Source organism: Magallana gigas, chromosome 4, assembly GCF_963853765.1.
Source record: "Magallana gigas chromosome 4, xbMagGiga1.1, whole genome shotgun sequence".
NCBI lineage: Eukaryota > Metazoa > Mollusca > Bivalvia > Ostreida > Ostreidae > Magallana > Magallana gigas.
In genome coordinates this window covers 17,072,243-17,087,341 of record NC_088856.1, presented here as the reverse complement: position 1 = coordinate 17,087,341, position 15,099 = coordinate 17,072,243, and the positions used below count along the sequence as shown (strand labels likewise).

Here is a 15,099-nt window from a genome sequence, read left to right as displayed (position 1 = left end):
AAGGACTACAAATGTACATAAACATAAAGAGGTCCATAGTGCATTAACTTATACGAAGCTGACACTACCTATTTGTTTTGTGAGATTACTTAATGTACAAATGAGTATATATCAGATTACAAATTCAAAAATTTACATAACTAAACAATTGTTGAAATTGCGAGATACCTGAACAAGAATTACCGGTATTAAGTAGAATACCCAAGCAGAGTTTAATTAAGGGGAGTGACTTTTAAAAAGGCCAAGAACTGTTCAAGTGTGCAAGACTGAGTATCTTTTTATTTTCAAGCAGCCTTAGGTGCAAAATTATAACTTTCTTTTTGTCTTATGGTTTTATACAAAATGAATATTACAGTGTATTTGTAACTTTAATTAGTTGAGAAATAGATATTGTATGACTTTGACAGGGTAAAATGCTAAAATAGCACTTGAACGTCATCATTTCCCAGTATTGTAAACTACATGTATGCATTAACTTTGCAGAAAGCTGAAGATAAAGTATGATATGCACATTTATTCAGGATGGCGATGAATTTTTAAAATAAGAATTTCTTCACAGAGCATTAAGAAAAATATATTAGCGTATAAAAGTGTTATTTTGTTAAAAATTAATTTTATAAGCCCATATATACTGCAATATGACAATTTTTGTGGGGAAAATTTGGTTTTTTTTTTTATATTATACCTGGACCAAACCATTAACTTTTTTAAAAATTTCAAAACTTTGGTGAATATTTACACTTGTTTTCATATATTTAAAAGAAAAAGAAATATCCCGGTACCTAATTCAGAAATGCAACAAATAACGGGAAATGTGAAAATTTAGTGATTTTTTAACAGATTCCTATAGGGAATCCCATAGTAAAAATTGATAACATTTTGAGTTGACCCCCTAGCAAATCAGGGATGTAAATACATATATTTTTGATCTAAAAAAAATGATAAAGAAGTAAAAGTACATGTAAGAAATTTCATAAAAATATTTAGGGTATAAATAATAAGACACTGCCTTGTTAATTTTTTTCCCACATTTCATTACATTCAGGGAACCCAGGCACATTGTACCAGTAAATAGATGATGCAGGCAAATTTAGAGATTGAAATAAAATTTCCTTTATTTTTTTTTTTTTTTTTTTAGCAAAATGAATTTTTAAACAAAAAAGACCAAATATTGGTCGATACATGTACTTTGAAACAATTTTGTGAATGTATATTGACTTCCCTCTTTGGTACATTAATTAATATACTTTGACTCTGAAAATTACATGAACACATGTTCATTAGTATATTGTGAAATATATAAGTTTACTTTTCATGTGAAACTCAACAGGAACTATAAATTTAAATAAATATATCAGGTACGCATTTATTGATATCTGCTTGTATATTTTTTCCCAAGACATCAAAATCAAAACAGCATGGGAAAAGAAAACCCACATCACCCACGAGATAATGATGCTAAATGCCAAACAGAACAAAAACAAGCTAAAAGTCAAACCCAAACAGTGAAACAAGCAGGATAGAACTAGTATCATACCCAGCTACAGTTCTGTCAATCAAAACAAACAATCAAAGCATCTAATACTGAAACAATAAAAGCTACAGAAAGAACAGAATTTAAAAAAAAAAAACCAGAAAAAAATTATCAATAGACATATTTTTTATGTATCTTCCAGAAAAGAAAAAATTTCAAGTGTAGGAGATACTAAGAAATCGTAAGCTCTTTATAACAGAAGACAGAAAAGAGGATATAGATATGAGGTCACCTTTAAATGACCTTGACCTACCTGCGTAGATTCCAGTAAGAACGTGAGGACTGAGTAATTGGCTCCTTCCTCTGATTCCTGGAAGACCAATTTAAAATTGGCCGTGTCCATCCCTACAGCATCCGCCTCATCGGGCCAAAACTTCATGAAATCCTGAAGTTCAAAAAATTGAATTTTAAAAGATTTAATTAAAAGATATTCCCAAAGAATCGCAACTGCCCCTTTCTAATACCCCAAATATTTGAGGAATGTTGTTTAATGCAACATGTGTTTAATATGAGTTTCAAAGAATTTTGGATGTTATTCATATATTCATAAAATCATATTCTTGATTCGTGATTAAATACTCTATATACACTGACTACAGGGTAATATTCGCCCGTTTTATTTTCACCTCTTTCGCCCTCGTTGTCAGTGGTCAAATTTAAGACTGGGCTAATTCAAAACAATTTTTAGATAATTGTATTAATTAGAAAGAGTATCAATTTCCAACCGAGTCTGGGCGAATTTAAGGCACTGCAAGTGAAGGATGAAAATAACATTGGGCGAAAATAATCCTGTGTACAGTCGTTAATATGTGTAGGTTATCTTAGCTCACCTGGTCGTCGACCCTGGAGAGGAGGACTATGACGGAGCTGTTGTTGTCCCACACCATCCTCCAGAAGTCACCCACCGTCGCCTCCAGGGGGTGCTGGGTCAGGATGAACTCGTCCGTGTGGTTGTAACCCTGATAATGACCACAATTCACTGACTTAACTTTGTTTATTTCTATCAATAACCACAATTCACTGACTACAAAGCTGCAGTTCAAATTTATCCTTCATTCAAGGTGTATACATTTAACAGAATCTAAGAGCAGGTCTTGATAATTCAAGCCAGAAGAAAGATTTTACACTGCTTTAGTGGCTTGGCTACACCTTGATCAAAGTAGCCTTAAATGAGGATAAGGTACTCTTCTTTTTACTTCCTCAGCCAAAATATCAATAGCCTACATAGTCCATCTAACACTTAGGTATAGAAATAAATTTTTCGATTTAACCCTCTAGGAAGTGTTACCTGTAAGTAGGTGGCGTTGATGTAGTCGGAGCCCTCCACGCCGGGCAGGAAGGGCAGTTTGACCCGCTTTGGGTACAGAGGAATGAAGTCTGTGTTTCTGTTTTTCTCTATGGAAATGGGATCCAGAGCTAGAGATTTGTCTGAGTCTTTGGGTTTGTAGGATGTGACAATCTGCAATATGTAAATGATAAAACATTTATGAAATGACAAAAAAATCTATATGCTGTGATATCTGATTGACTACGCAATTCAAAATACATAAAATACATTCTCTCCATCTTCTCCTCAATCTCTTTGAAACAGAATTCAGCCAACAAGAAAGCATGAAGCACTTACAAGGAAAATGTTTTGTAGAAGAGAGGGCATGATGTCGGGCGGCGTCTCTGAGAGTTTGTCCGTGTACAGTTTGACGTCGGACTGCCTGATTTCAGTGAGGGGACACAGCAGATACTCGGCCAGGGCGTCGTGGATCAACATGTACTGGTCCTTTATAATGCAAATTACAGAACATACAGATACATGTGCAGTTTTATGCCAAAAAAAAATTATAATATTTTGATTCTTAGCCCATATATTTCAAAAAATATTGTAGCAGGCAGGAAGGAGTTTTATTCATATTTTTAATAGTAAGATTTGCAAAGCAAAATGATTCACGTTTCATAATTTAATTTTATTAAAAATTTAGTTATCCTATTTTAGTTCGGCATTCAAATTAATCAATACAGCATGCCCTAGAACCACCACATTAAATTTTGGGGACTAAAATGACAATGTGTAGAGTTTACACAGAATGGTGTCTCTGATTATATACATCATAAGTAATTATACATTTCAGAGTTGTAACTATCAGCAGGAGCCAATAATCAAACTTATCAATAAGTTGCTTGAAAGTAAAATTAAATAGGAAGTTATTTTTTTATCAAATATGATCAAGATTCTCTTACCTCGGTTTGCACCAGAAAGTTTCTTTGTTGACGGATTTTTAATAGAAAGGCGGGTATATTGATTGTACCCAGGTCTTTGATTTGATCTATCATACTGTCAATCAAAATATAGGTTCCTGTTCTCCCAACCCCTGCACTGTAAAAAAAACAAACAAAAGGAATAATTTATCATGCCAAAAATCTCACTGATAATTACCGTACTGATAATGTTTAATTGTCAGCACGATTAAAATGCTTTACATGTAAAAGTGTGTGGCAGTTGAGCCCCCTGAAAATTTCCATATGTTTTAACATATTGCTGCCTATGCACAACTTCAGGATGCAAAGTAATGTGTAATCAGCAAATGGCGGAGTAGAGCATTGACATTCATGAATGAAAAATGATAAAAAATAATTGAAGATGGCGACTCTATTCTAAACCAAATGCTCTGTATTATTTCAATTTTACGTTCAAATTAACATATTAGACACTATAGATGTAATCCACTTTAAACTTAAAAGAACAATCACTGGTGCTCACTGTACATGTATGGTAAACTAACTTTTATTTGAGTTTGAGAAATTTTCCTGAGATTAACAAGAGCCTTGTCGTTGCGAGAATTTCTCGCCGCAAACCAGTTATCGTCACATAGTTCTTAAAACATAATGGATGTTGATAACGCTTGCTCACCAAAATAAGTTGCTGCAAACCAGTTTATCTCTGGCTGTGAAATAAAGTTGTCACGAATAATAGTTGTTTTAGAGTATATGGTTTCTATGTTATACCTGCAGTGTACTACAATAGGCCCCGCTCTGATCGGGTTCATGGCAGCAGATTTCTGTACAAACTTTAGGACAGGGAGAGTGAAGTCTGGCACCCCATGGTCCGGCCACTCGGTGTAATGGAACTGGTGAACTATTCGCTCGGAAAACTGCTGCAAAATCAAATTAAAACACATCTTTAAAAAAAGAAACAGTTATTTCATAGTTGTCCTCTCTAAAGAAAGAAATTTAAAACTGTATCAGCCAAAAAAAAATTTTTTCTGTTTTGAAAATACTATTTCATTGATTTTGGAATTAAGTTGTTTTAAATGGATATAAAACATTATTTCAATAACTTTTAAGTATACAATGATGGCATGTAAATTACATAACATCTGTAAGTAATAAACATGAGACACAGTTGCTGTACTTTCTTCCTCAGTGCTATGAATGATTGGGGTTATTGACTACCTCTACTGACCTTTTTAAGTTTAACGTTTTTGAGTGAGAATATCCTAACGGTGTAGTGAGCGCGGGAGAACGTGTTGACATGTTTGACCTGTATAGGTCCGTACGTCTCTATCCCGTCCTCCGGCCAATACTGATCACACTTCCTCTGTAAAGAACATACACAGATGGAAACTAACAATATACCAATGTCCATATACAGTCAAACCTGGATATCTCAAATCTAGATGGGACTTTTGAAATAACTGAGAAAATAAAGCTTATTTATAGGCCAATATACATAAACAGTGGTTGGAACTTCCTACTGTGTTAAATAAATTTTAAGTCTAAATTCCAATACATGTAATCAATGTATCAAATATCTGCATTGCTCTTTTTAAACCCAAGAATTTTCTATTCCATTTTCTTTAATTTCAGAGACATGCTCAAGCACCATTTTTAGCCACTCTAGACTAGCGTTAACTTAGAAGAGTGGCTCTTTCACACAGTTGTAGGCTTAATTTCTACAGCGTAAAAATACCATGGTTTATTTTAGATACCATTCACACTGGCTTTGATTTCAACTTTTAATAGAATATTCACCTCAATTTTTATTTTTTTCTGTATACATCCTTGTAAAGTTTGTCTATTATACAGTATGTGTCCTGTCCCACTTACCCTGGTTCTCTCCACCAGTTTAGTGATCATCACTATGACGACAGAGTTCTGCTCCCAGACCATCCTCCAGAAATCTGCGAAGGTGTTGGGCATCGGGCCCTGGGTGGCTATGTAGGCCTTGGGCTTCATATACCCCTGAAACACAAATAAAATGTTAATTGTTAGATATGCATACTGCTACTGTAACAAATAATTCAATTCCCTTGTTAACAAATGTTTTAATAATCTACAAAAGGCACTTATTGAATTGAGAGCACATCTTTGAATGTTGGTATAAAGTTGGTTTTCATGAAATTGGTACTCTATTATAAGATTTCTCACCGATCTGAGTAATTCTATCATAATTATCTTATTGACTGCATTTAAAGAATGTCACAACCATATTTTTATATATAGGTCCTGTACATATAAGCTAGTTTCCTTACATCTATGTAGTTTGCATTGATATAATCAGACTGCCTCTGTCTGACTTGCATTGATCGCTGAAGTAAAACTCTTGAGTGGTCATCTGAAAAATTCATACAAAAGTACAGGTTAGAAGAGTCATAGGCACATGATAAGTAATTGTGAAAGGCATACATACTGTTTATATGAAAATTCATGAAAATGTATCGTTTTACTTGCCGACGTAGGGGTAGTTTTATTGTCCTATTTCATTAGAGAGTAATTAAGGGAATATAATAAACCTTTTCATAGAGTGTAAACTGATTTTCTTTTTCTGTTCTTACATGCTTGAATGTTGACATATCTGTTCTTCTGTTTGTTTTCTGGGTACATCCCTACATCAGCCTTTAGGGCCACAGCAGTAAGCTTATTGATTTCCTGCCAAAAAAGAAGGATGACATTGTTTAAAAAGCACATCAATTAATTCTAGTTTAAAAAGGAGAAAATCTAATTCTATTTTAATTTTTCGTTGCTGATTTTATTTTGCACAAATATTTTCATACATTATGTACTTTCAATTATTTTAAATTATTTCATTTAACTTCACTATAATATACAGTCAAACTTCGCTATCTCGAACTAGATGGGACTATTTAAAAACTTCAAGATATCCGAGTATTCGAGATATTGAGAGTAAAATACTTAAAAAATAAGAAGTTAGGACTTACAAATCACTTCGATCTATCCATCGTATTCGAGATATCAGTGTTTGAGATATCGAAGTTCAACTGTATGGTTATGCAAAAATTCATCTTGACAATGTAAACAAAGAACATTCATAAAAAATCTCAACTTTCACAAAACTAGGGGATTATTCATAAACTACTCAGTAACATATTTGTAAATATAGTCTAGAAAGAGTTTCCTCCCTTGCCTCCGAATAAAAATCTGAGTAGAGGCAGTTACTTACATCAAACTCGTGGGAGAAGCCGACATCACTGTCTGCGTGCAGGGACTGTACATGCTGTAGGAAATCCTCCTTCTTCACTGTGGGGAACTTCTTCTCAATGTCCTCCTTCACAGCACCAAACGACTTCTCTTCTGTCATAAAAATAAACACACAGTGTTACTTGTACATCTGGGTCAAAACCTTGCAAAAAACTGTAAGTTCTTTAAAATGAAATAAGTTGTATCAATATTTTGATATGAATAATGAGGGATTTAACAAATTTTTTATGATGTATAATGAAAATTCAAGTTCTGAAAACTGTTTATAAAAAAAAAAATGTGGTTAAAGTTCTAGCATAAAATGTCCCCCTCATCCAAGCATTCCCCCGGATGTGATGGATGAGGGGCATTCTTGGAAAACAGCCTGAGGCTGAGGAGTATCAAGTAGCATTATTTCCTGGCTATTATGCTCGGGATCGCCCTTCAAAAAAACCTACCTGGAAGTGACGTCACATACCGTATAAATAGTGCTTCCATTGTGATAAACATTCATAATTTTAAAGCCGATTTATTGTCAAATATGTATTTTTATTTGAGGTGGGATAAACAATTCTCAAAATCCATACAGGGAGGGAACCTTGATACTCCTCAGCCTCAGGCTGTCTTCCAAGAATGCCCCTCATCCATCACATCCGGGGGAATGCTTGGATGAGGGGGACATTCTTTTCATCCAGCCTTCGGCATATCGGAGTATCAAGTAGCATCTTCAAAGTATTTGACAATAAATAAAAATCCTTCCAAATAGAGAAGATTCTCAATCAATGATATAAATAAACATAGACCATTTTAATAAATCAACTTTGGTTTCATCATGTGGAAACATAAAATTGCTTGATCATCTTAGCCACAAAACACATAAAATGTACCAATTATTTTCCCCACCAATTTCTATAATAATTGTCCATATTGTGGCTGCATGATTAATGTTTTCTCAGAAAATAATGTTTTACAACCATTCTGCCTCATTTCTCTGTGATATAAATAAAATACATTGTTTGTAAAATCCAAAACTATATCTAATTTTCTGTCTGTAAGATGTTAATAGAAAGAGGAATAAATTGCATTCACTGAAATGTCAGATTTTACTGTTTGATATATAGGGTACATACAGTAAAACACGCTTATAACGAAGTCCCAGGGATGGCCAATTTAACTTCGTTATAAGCATAATTCGTTATATCCGTCAAGTTTACAACATGAAATAGAGACTTGGGGAATGAAATTCACTTCGCTGTAAGTGTCAATTCATTATAAGCGTGTTCGCTATAACCGTGTTTTACTGTGTACACATATAATATCTATTTCTTACGGAAACTTTAAGTCAATTCATAGCTCTATAGAAACGGTCAGACTTAAATCTACACCATTTATCGACTGGCCAAAACCTACAGCGACCTAAAAATCACGGACTGCACGAGATAATCTTGATGATGTCAGACTTAATTAAATTCCCACAGGAAACAATATGACTGTTTCTATTGGCAACTGATGGTACATTAACAATTATTGGGTGAATTTTACCTACTTTTTACAATCAATTTATTTAGGAAAGATGTAAATGTAAACAATGAAATGCTTTCTTTGGTGATTCAATCAGGGTTATGAAGGTAGCGATCATTGTAGAAAAATTACATAACCCGTTAAAGATGATGATTCTATTTCTTACGGAAATTGAATGTACATTCATAGCTCTGTAGAAACTGACAGGACTGAAATATACACACCCCGTTTATCGATTGTTTGCAACCTTCATCAACCTTTGAAAAAATCATGCATCATGATGATGTCAGACTCCAATTCCCATTAACAAAAACAAATTTCTTACGGAAATTTATAATGGGAAACTTTAACATCTTTTCTCCCTTTGGACCTCACTCGGAATACCTCGCACAATTTTTAAACGTTATCATCAGAGCTAATTATTGGCTGATGCAAGCAAAATCATTTTGGGATGTGTATTGAAATCTGGTGCTAGTGTATCGTAATTCCAAATTAGAGTTACTCATGTAACCCATCTTGTATTAAGAGAGTCTCAAAAAAATCAAATTTCAGTGTCTCTAAATATATAATCAAACATAATCTCATGTTTCTTATCGTATATTCAATACTCTATTCAATAACTTAACTGTATATTGCCAATTTACCATTCAATTATATCTCTCCCATTGCAATATTCTATTACAAATGTATTTTTACATTTATAATCCTTATCGCTGGATTTTTCCCTAAAGAGGAGGGTTGTAAAACAACTGATCTCCATTGACAATTCGTCTTGGTAGAAAATTGCTTGCATTGCATCATCTAGACAGGCTAGGATATATAGCTTTTATATTTGATCTAATTCTACATGACATATGGTAAAAGTTTAATTCACCAAATTCTTAAGATAGAAATAAAAGATGGTCACCTATAGTCTCTTTCTTTAATATATACCATACTCTTTCATTTCAATCTAATTGAACATGTACCATACTTTGGAAATAAATTTTAATGTTATAAACAATTAGGGTTTTAGTGAACATTGTATTATTTCTGGATTTTCATTCTGACCACATTGATCCTCTTTCACTCTGAACCTTTTCTTTTGGTATTATATCTCAGGATTTCAGCAATGTATCAAACAACTTCATTTCTTTATATTATACAGTGTCATAACAATACTTGTCAAGCCTTAGTTTCCATGAAGTCTTCATTTAAATTAGGTTAAAATAAATTCATGTATGGTGTCTAAATCAAATCATCTAAGTCAATAAATGTTTGGTTCTCTGTTCCTCAAATCATCCTCATGAATCATATAATGATGTGAAGGTTTATATGACTTTTGTAATAATTATGGATGCAAAAAACAATTAAATAGTAAAACCATATTAATTATTTGACTGAAAACATGTATATTACCGATACATGTACTTATTTTAAAAGTACTTTTCAAGTCAAGTATCCTAATGTTTGTTTGATTTCTCTCTATTACTAACTTAGACCTATATGTCTTTCATTCAAATTTTTTAATCAATACCCGCGTACTCCTGTTTTCAACATTCACTGTCACTTCAGTCAAACTTTATAACTCTTAACTTAAACTTTATATCTGAATAAAACTGCACAAACAATTGATACAATTCAAAACACTGCATGAATTGTCTTTTGCACCCATTCCAAACAGTGATCAATTTAATTCTCTAATATTTTATGAATCAGTTCGTCTTTCAACCAAGTGAAAAGCGGTCAATGTGACAGCAAACCGGGTTTTCTTTTATGTGAACTTTATCCATAATCCATGTCAACCCATATCCAGTGAAATGTGAAATGATGTACCCCTTTGTGCAATATTTTGCCAAAAAGTGACTACGTTCAAAAGCTGGTATTTTTTTCATAAATTATCAGAAATCAAAATCCTAGCAATATGCACACCCCTGCTATACCCTATGTACAATTGATCTGCAAAAGAACAACTTCCTATCTTGAAATCTGTAGGAGGAGTTATACATACAATGATGGTACCCTATATGCAATATTTTGCCAAAAGTGACTAAGTTCAAAAGCTAGTATTTTTTTCATAAATTATTGGAAATCAAAATCCTAGCAATATGCACACCTCTGATATATGTACAATTGATCTGTAAAACAATAACTTCCTATCTTGAAAACTGTAGGAGGAGTTATCCATACAATGAGGGTACCCTATATGCAATATTTTGCCAAAAAATGACTAAGTTCAAAAGCTGGTATTTTTTTCATAAATTATCGGAAATCAAAATCCTAGCAATATGCACACTTCTGATATATGTACAATTGATCTGCAAAAGAACAACTTCCTATCTTAAAATCTGTAGGAGGATTTATCCGTACAATGAGGGTACCCTATATGCAATATTTTGCCAAAAAATGACAAAGTTCAAAAGCTGGTATTTTTTTTATGAATTATCATTATAATATTACTGATATCATCAGCTGTACTTATTTCAAACCATGTGCAAACTGATGCCTTAAATACTTCTTTTTTTTTCTTTTTTTTTTTATTGAATTTTCACAAATTCACATACCATAGCATAAACATTTATATAAATATATGTTGCAATGTATACATATACATTAAATTTATAGTATTTGTTTGATAGATATAATCAATATTTTGATATAAAGTATATACTTCTTTTTTATCATGATCAATAAACCGACATTAATTTCATGTAAATTATTGCATCAGCCTATTCAGATGTTCTAAATTGACATCTTCTTTCACCTACATGATTTAGTACAGTTGTATTATTAACCTGTTATTTTGTTCAAACTTCAGACCTTTGGTCATTTTACTATGAGCACTACATTTTGTAAATTGTAGGTCGTAAACCAATTGTTATCTCCAGTATCAGTCAGCAGTTAAGAAAAATTCCATCTCTTGTCTCATTTATATCCCTGATATTGAGATCAATAAAACCACAAGAAAAATCTTAACACAGCGTGTTCTAATTGTACTGTACTATTTAATGTATACACAGCGTGTATATTATTCAACTTGCAGTGTAAAATTATAGTCCAAATTCTGAACACAACGTGTTTTATAAACGTACTATCAACCAATACACAATGTGTACTGTAAAACTTGCGATATAAAATATATTCACGACAAGATTCTGAACACAGCGTGTTCTTATCGTGCATTCAACAAATACACAACGTGTATTGTACAACTTGAGTTGTAAAACCACATGAACCATGTGTAAAACGAAATGCACGGATTATCAATCCTTTCAAACCAAGACTTCGTCATTGGTAGATTTAATTCGTTTTCAAAGGCTTTACAAACCTTGGAACTAAGACCACGTCATAGAAAATTTATTAACACCGCAATAACCATATAACCGACAAGGGCTCATGTCCCGATGTCGCCAGAAAAAATATGTGTTTATCACAATGGAGGCACTATTTATACGGTATGTGACGCCACTTCCAGGTAGGTTTTTAGCTTTTTTTGAATGGTGATCCCGAGCATAATAGCCAGGAAACAATGCTACTTGATACTCCAATATGCCGAAGGCTGGATGAAAAGAATGATGGAAGGACAATTTTTCAGTGAGACCCACCTGAAGCGTCAGGCACTACTATAACAGTAGACGGGGGCGAGTTGTTGTTTGTTGGAACAGCCAGGTAGTTGTACGCTGCTTGGTAATATTTTCTACAAGTCAGGGACCTACAAAGGTCAGGTGGTGCATTGAAAAAATCAACGTACTGACACATAAAACAAAGCAAGTAAAGCATTGCTGTCTAAAAATAAAGGCGTTGATGCCAGGTAGTTGATTTAATTTCATTTCAAGAACAGATGAAAAAACATCTTTTTCTTATTTTTAATTTTCCTTGAATGTGTTTGAAATAACTTTCAATTTTAAATGAAAAATACAAAAGATAAATCAGTGTAATCATTATCCAGACTTTTGGTTTATTTCATTGTTACCTGCATCCAATGAAGCCTAGTACAGCCAGCAGAATGAACACGATCGTACAGACGACCCCTGCCACTATCCCAGCATTCACCACTTCTGTTTCCGCTTGGTTCACGGCGGTTGGATCTGAAAGGTTTAGATGTATATAAATCTAAAGGTTTGTGTAGATCTGTAACTGGATAAGAAACCGGCAATCATTTTACAATAATTATTTTACAAACCTGCACACAAGTATATTATTCAACTTGTGGATATAGTTTACATACATGCGAGTAAAAGTGTATCTGTTATAGAACACATGCTCTATAGTCACAAAAGAAGTTTTCGGTTTTTTGGCATATTCCATTGGTCTGAGTGTACAAATTGCTCAACAGTGGCTAATATGTGTACATTCATTTCATAATTAAGATAACAACCTTTAGTTAGGAAATTAAAAGGATGAAGTATGAAGTGATTGGGGTATTTTACAGGAATACAAGGTTACATATTGTTGATAAATGATGTGAGATTATAACTATGAGGGAAACTACATGACGTTTAGCATGTGAAATATAAAGTGAAGTGAAACATGATTTCTAGCATGTGAAATACATGGTGAAGTGAAACTACATGATTTCTAGCATGTGAACAGAGAGTGGTACTACATGATAACAGCATGCAATATACAGACATAAAGGCATATAAACTATACAGAGCTGATGACAGTGATGTGTTAATTACTGTAGATTCCTAATTAAACGCGAGGAATTAATATCAGCATAAAATCGCGAGAGGTACCCTTTGCAAATTTAAAAATCTCTGCATTATTTTTCTTAGAGTTGAGAACTGTAGAAAAAAAGATAAAAGTTCCGCGTTCGTTATTTTATATTCTCGCGATTTGATACAAAACAGCGGAATTAAATACTCGCGAAATATTAGGAATTTACAGTATCAATTCACTTCTCTAAAAAAAAATTTTAATATCATTAATTTCTTAATCTTCAACTGCATGCATCTGCATAAAACAATTATGGTCCAGAACTATCAAATTTTTTCAAGTTATTTGATTTTGTACAATATCAAAAGAACAATCGTTTTGAGAATTTTATCATAGAGAGAAATAAATGTGCTTAAATCAAGAATCAGCATGCAAAACATATAAAACAAAACTACTAAAATACTGTTATTACTAAAAAGAAAAGGGGGTGTCCTAAACACAACAAAAAGAATTCTATGTTGTTTCAAAACATCCAATTTTATATAATTATTTGTTGCACAATCACCTTCCATGATTGGTTCCTGAATTTCAGGTGGGCGTGTTGGGAAAGAAGTGAAATTGACAAGCGATTGATTGCCTGCCCAATTTTTCTGCACTGCTTTCGTTTCTGAAAAATACATGTTAGTACATGTAAAACCCTGATGATATGCGAGAGATGAATTGTTAATTATAATGAATGACATGATTACTGTACAGTTTGAAAAAGCATGATATAAATAATTCATATTAGTTAAGCTTAATATGATGAAAGAGATGATGAAGTTCTTATTAAAAGCAAATCCACCCAGTGCAGTTTTAAACTATAAATGAAATTACATGGAAATGGCAACTAGCAGACACAAAACATATGCAGCTTTGATTTAATGACCATATATGTTATATATCATTTAAATTAAATTAGGCTTATAAACACATGTATGCATTGCTTCAAGAAAGCATGCTGTTGCTATTCTACCTAAATCATTAATTGATAAGAATTTCATCAAAAAACTGTCATTATTGAAGACTTGCTTCATTTTTTGAAAAAAAATATTTCTTCATTTGGCACTCCATATTAGTACAATTGTACTTGTAGAGTGCAAGAAAGAAGTTTCTCTGAACTTTCTCATAATATAAACCAGTACTATAAAGTTTTAACATTTTTTATCAACACTACTGAGATAAAGAGAGATGCCAGCAGATTGACAAAAAGACATTTTTCAGACAGACAGACAGAAAAAACATGAACTGTCTATTGAATAGAAAGATAGACAAAAGGAAAGACAGATAGACAAGATTCCATTCATTAGATGGAGAATAAATAGAGTGTGTCATTAATTTCAGAACAGCCCTTGTATTACGGGATTGATTATCCTTTTTTTTTTTTTAGAAATAAAACTTCACCAAAATGTAGTAGGCTCTTCAAGCGTTACACAGAGTACATTTTGGTATTGCAAATATGGAAAGAACGACAGTGCCTAATTTTTTTTTCCCTAAGAATAAACAAATGTAGGAAGCAAGCATCAATTCAACTTTGTCACAAATACAAATCTGAACTGAATAGTGGCACAGCATCTTTGTATTAAAATAAAACAAGAATACACTCTGATCAAAATGAACTCATTGCAAGTATTAACAGCAACCAAAAATCATCGCATTCCTACAGAAAATAAATATCATCTTGAATGTATACTGATTACTGTAACAAAACAAATAGTAGCCATTACAAGTTCTGTAAAATCATCTTATATTTCATAGAGATCAGGCCCCCAAGGTTATAAAACTATTCCAATACTTGAAGAAGTTATCATCAAACAATGCTTAGTTATTTTACAAATTTAAGTTTCGCATGAAAGACATATTCCAATTTAAAAATATGCAATACGTCATTTAAAGAG

The 15,099-nt window shown here is 32.7% G+C and overlaps 1 protein-coding gene across 5 annotated transcripts in view; it reads right to left on the bottom strand.

Annotated features, from left to right (window-relative positions):
- The window catches only part of LOC105323609 (tyrosine-protein phosphatase 99A), a 33,418-nt gene that overhangs the window by 5,015 nt on the left and 13,304 nt on the right, over positions 1-15,099 (bottom strand). For 3 of the 5 annotated variants that reach the window (XM_011422680.4, XM_066081474.1, XM_066081475.1), the window contains 15 exons: positions 13,728-13,829; positions 12,477-12,591; positions 12,109-12,215; positions 6,987-7,117; positions 6,361-6,454; positions 6,058-6,140; positions 5,633-5,767; positions 4,989-5,123; positions 4,532-4,680; positions 3,767-3,902; positions 3,159-3,308; positions 2,823-2,993; positions 2,365-2,493; positions 1,788-1,919; positions 1,538-1,549 (listed from right to left, as the gene is read on the bottom strand). In XM_011422680.4, coding sequence (XP_011420982.3) covers positions 1,538-1,549; positions 1,788-1,919; positions 2,365-2,493; positions 2,823-2,993; positions 3,159-3,308; positions 3,767-3,902; positions 4,532-4,680; positions 4,989-5,123; positions 5,633-5,767; positions 6,058-6,140; positions 6,361-6,454; positions 6,987-7,117; positions 12,109-12,215; positions 12,477-12,591; positions 13,728-13,829 — 1,781 coding nt within the window. The remainder of the gene's footprint in view (positions 1-1,537; positions 1,550-1,787; positions 1,920-2,364; positions 2,494-2,822; positions 2,994-3,158; positions 3,309-3,766; positions 3,903-4,531; positions 4,681-4,988; positions 5,124-5,632; positions 5,768-6,057; positions 6,141-6,360; positions 6,455-6,986; positions 7,118-12,108; positions 12,216-12,476; positions 12,592-13,727; positions 13,830-15,099) is intronic. The other 2 variants (XM_066081473.1, XM_066081476.1) reach the window with 2 other exon arrangements.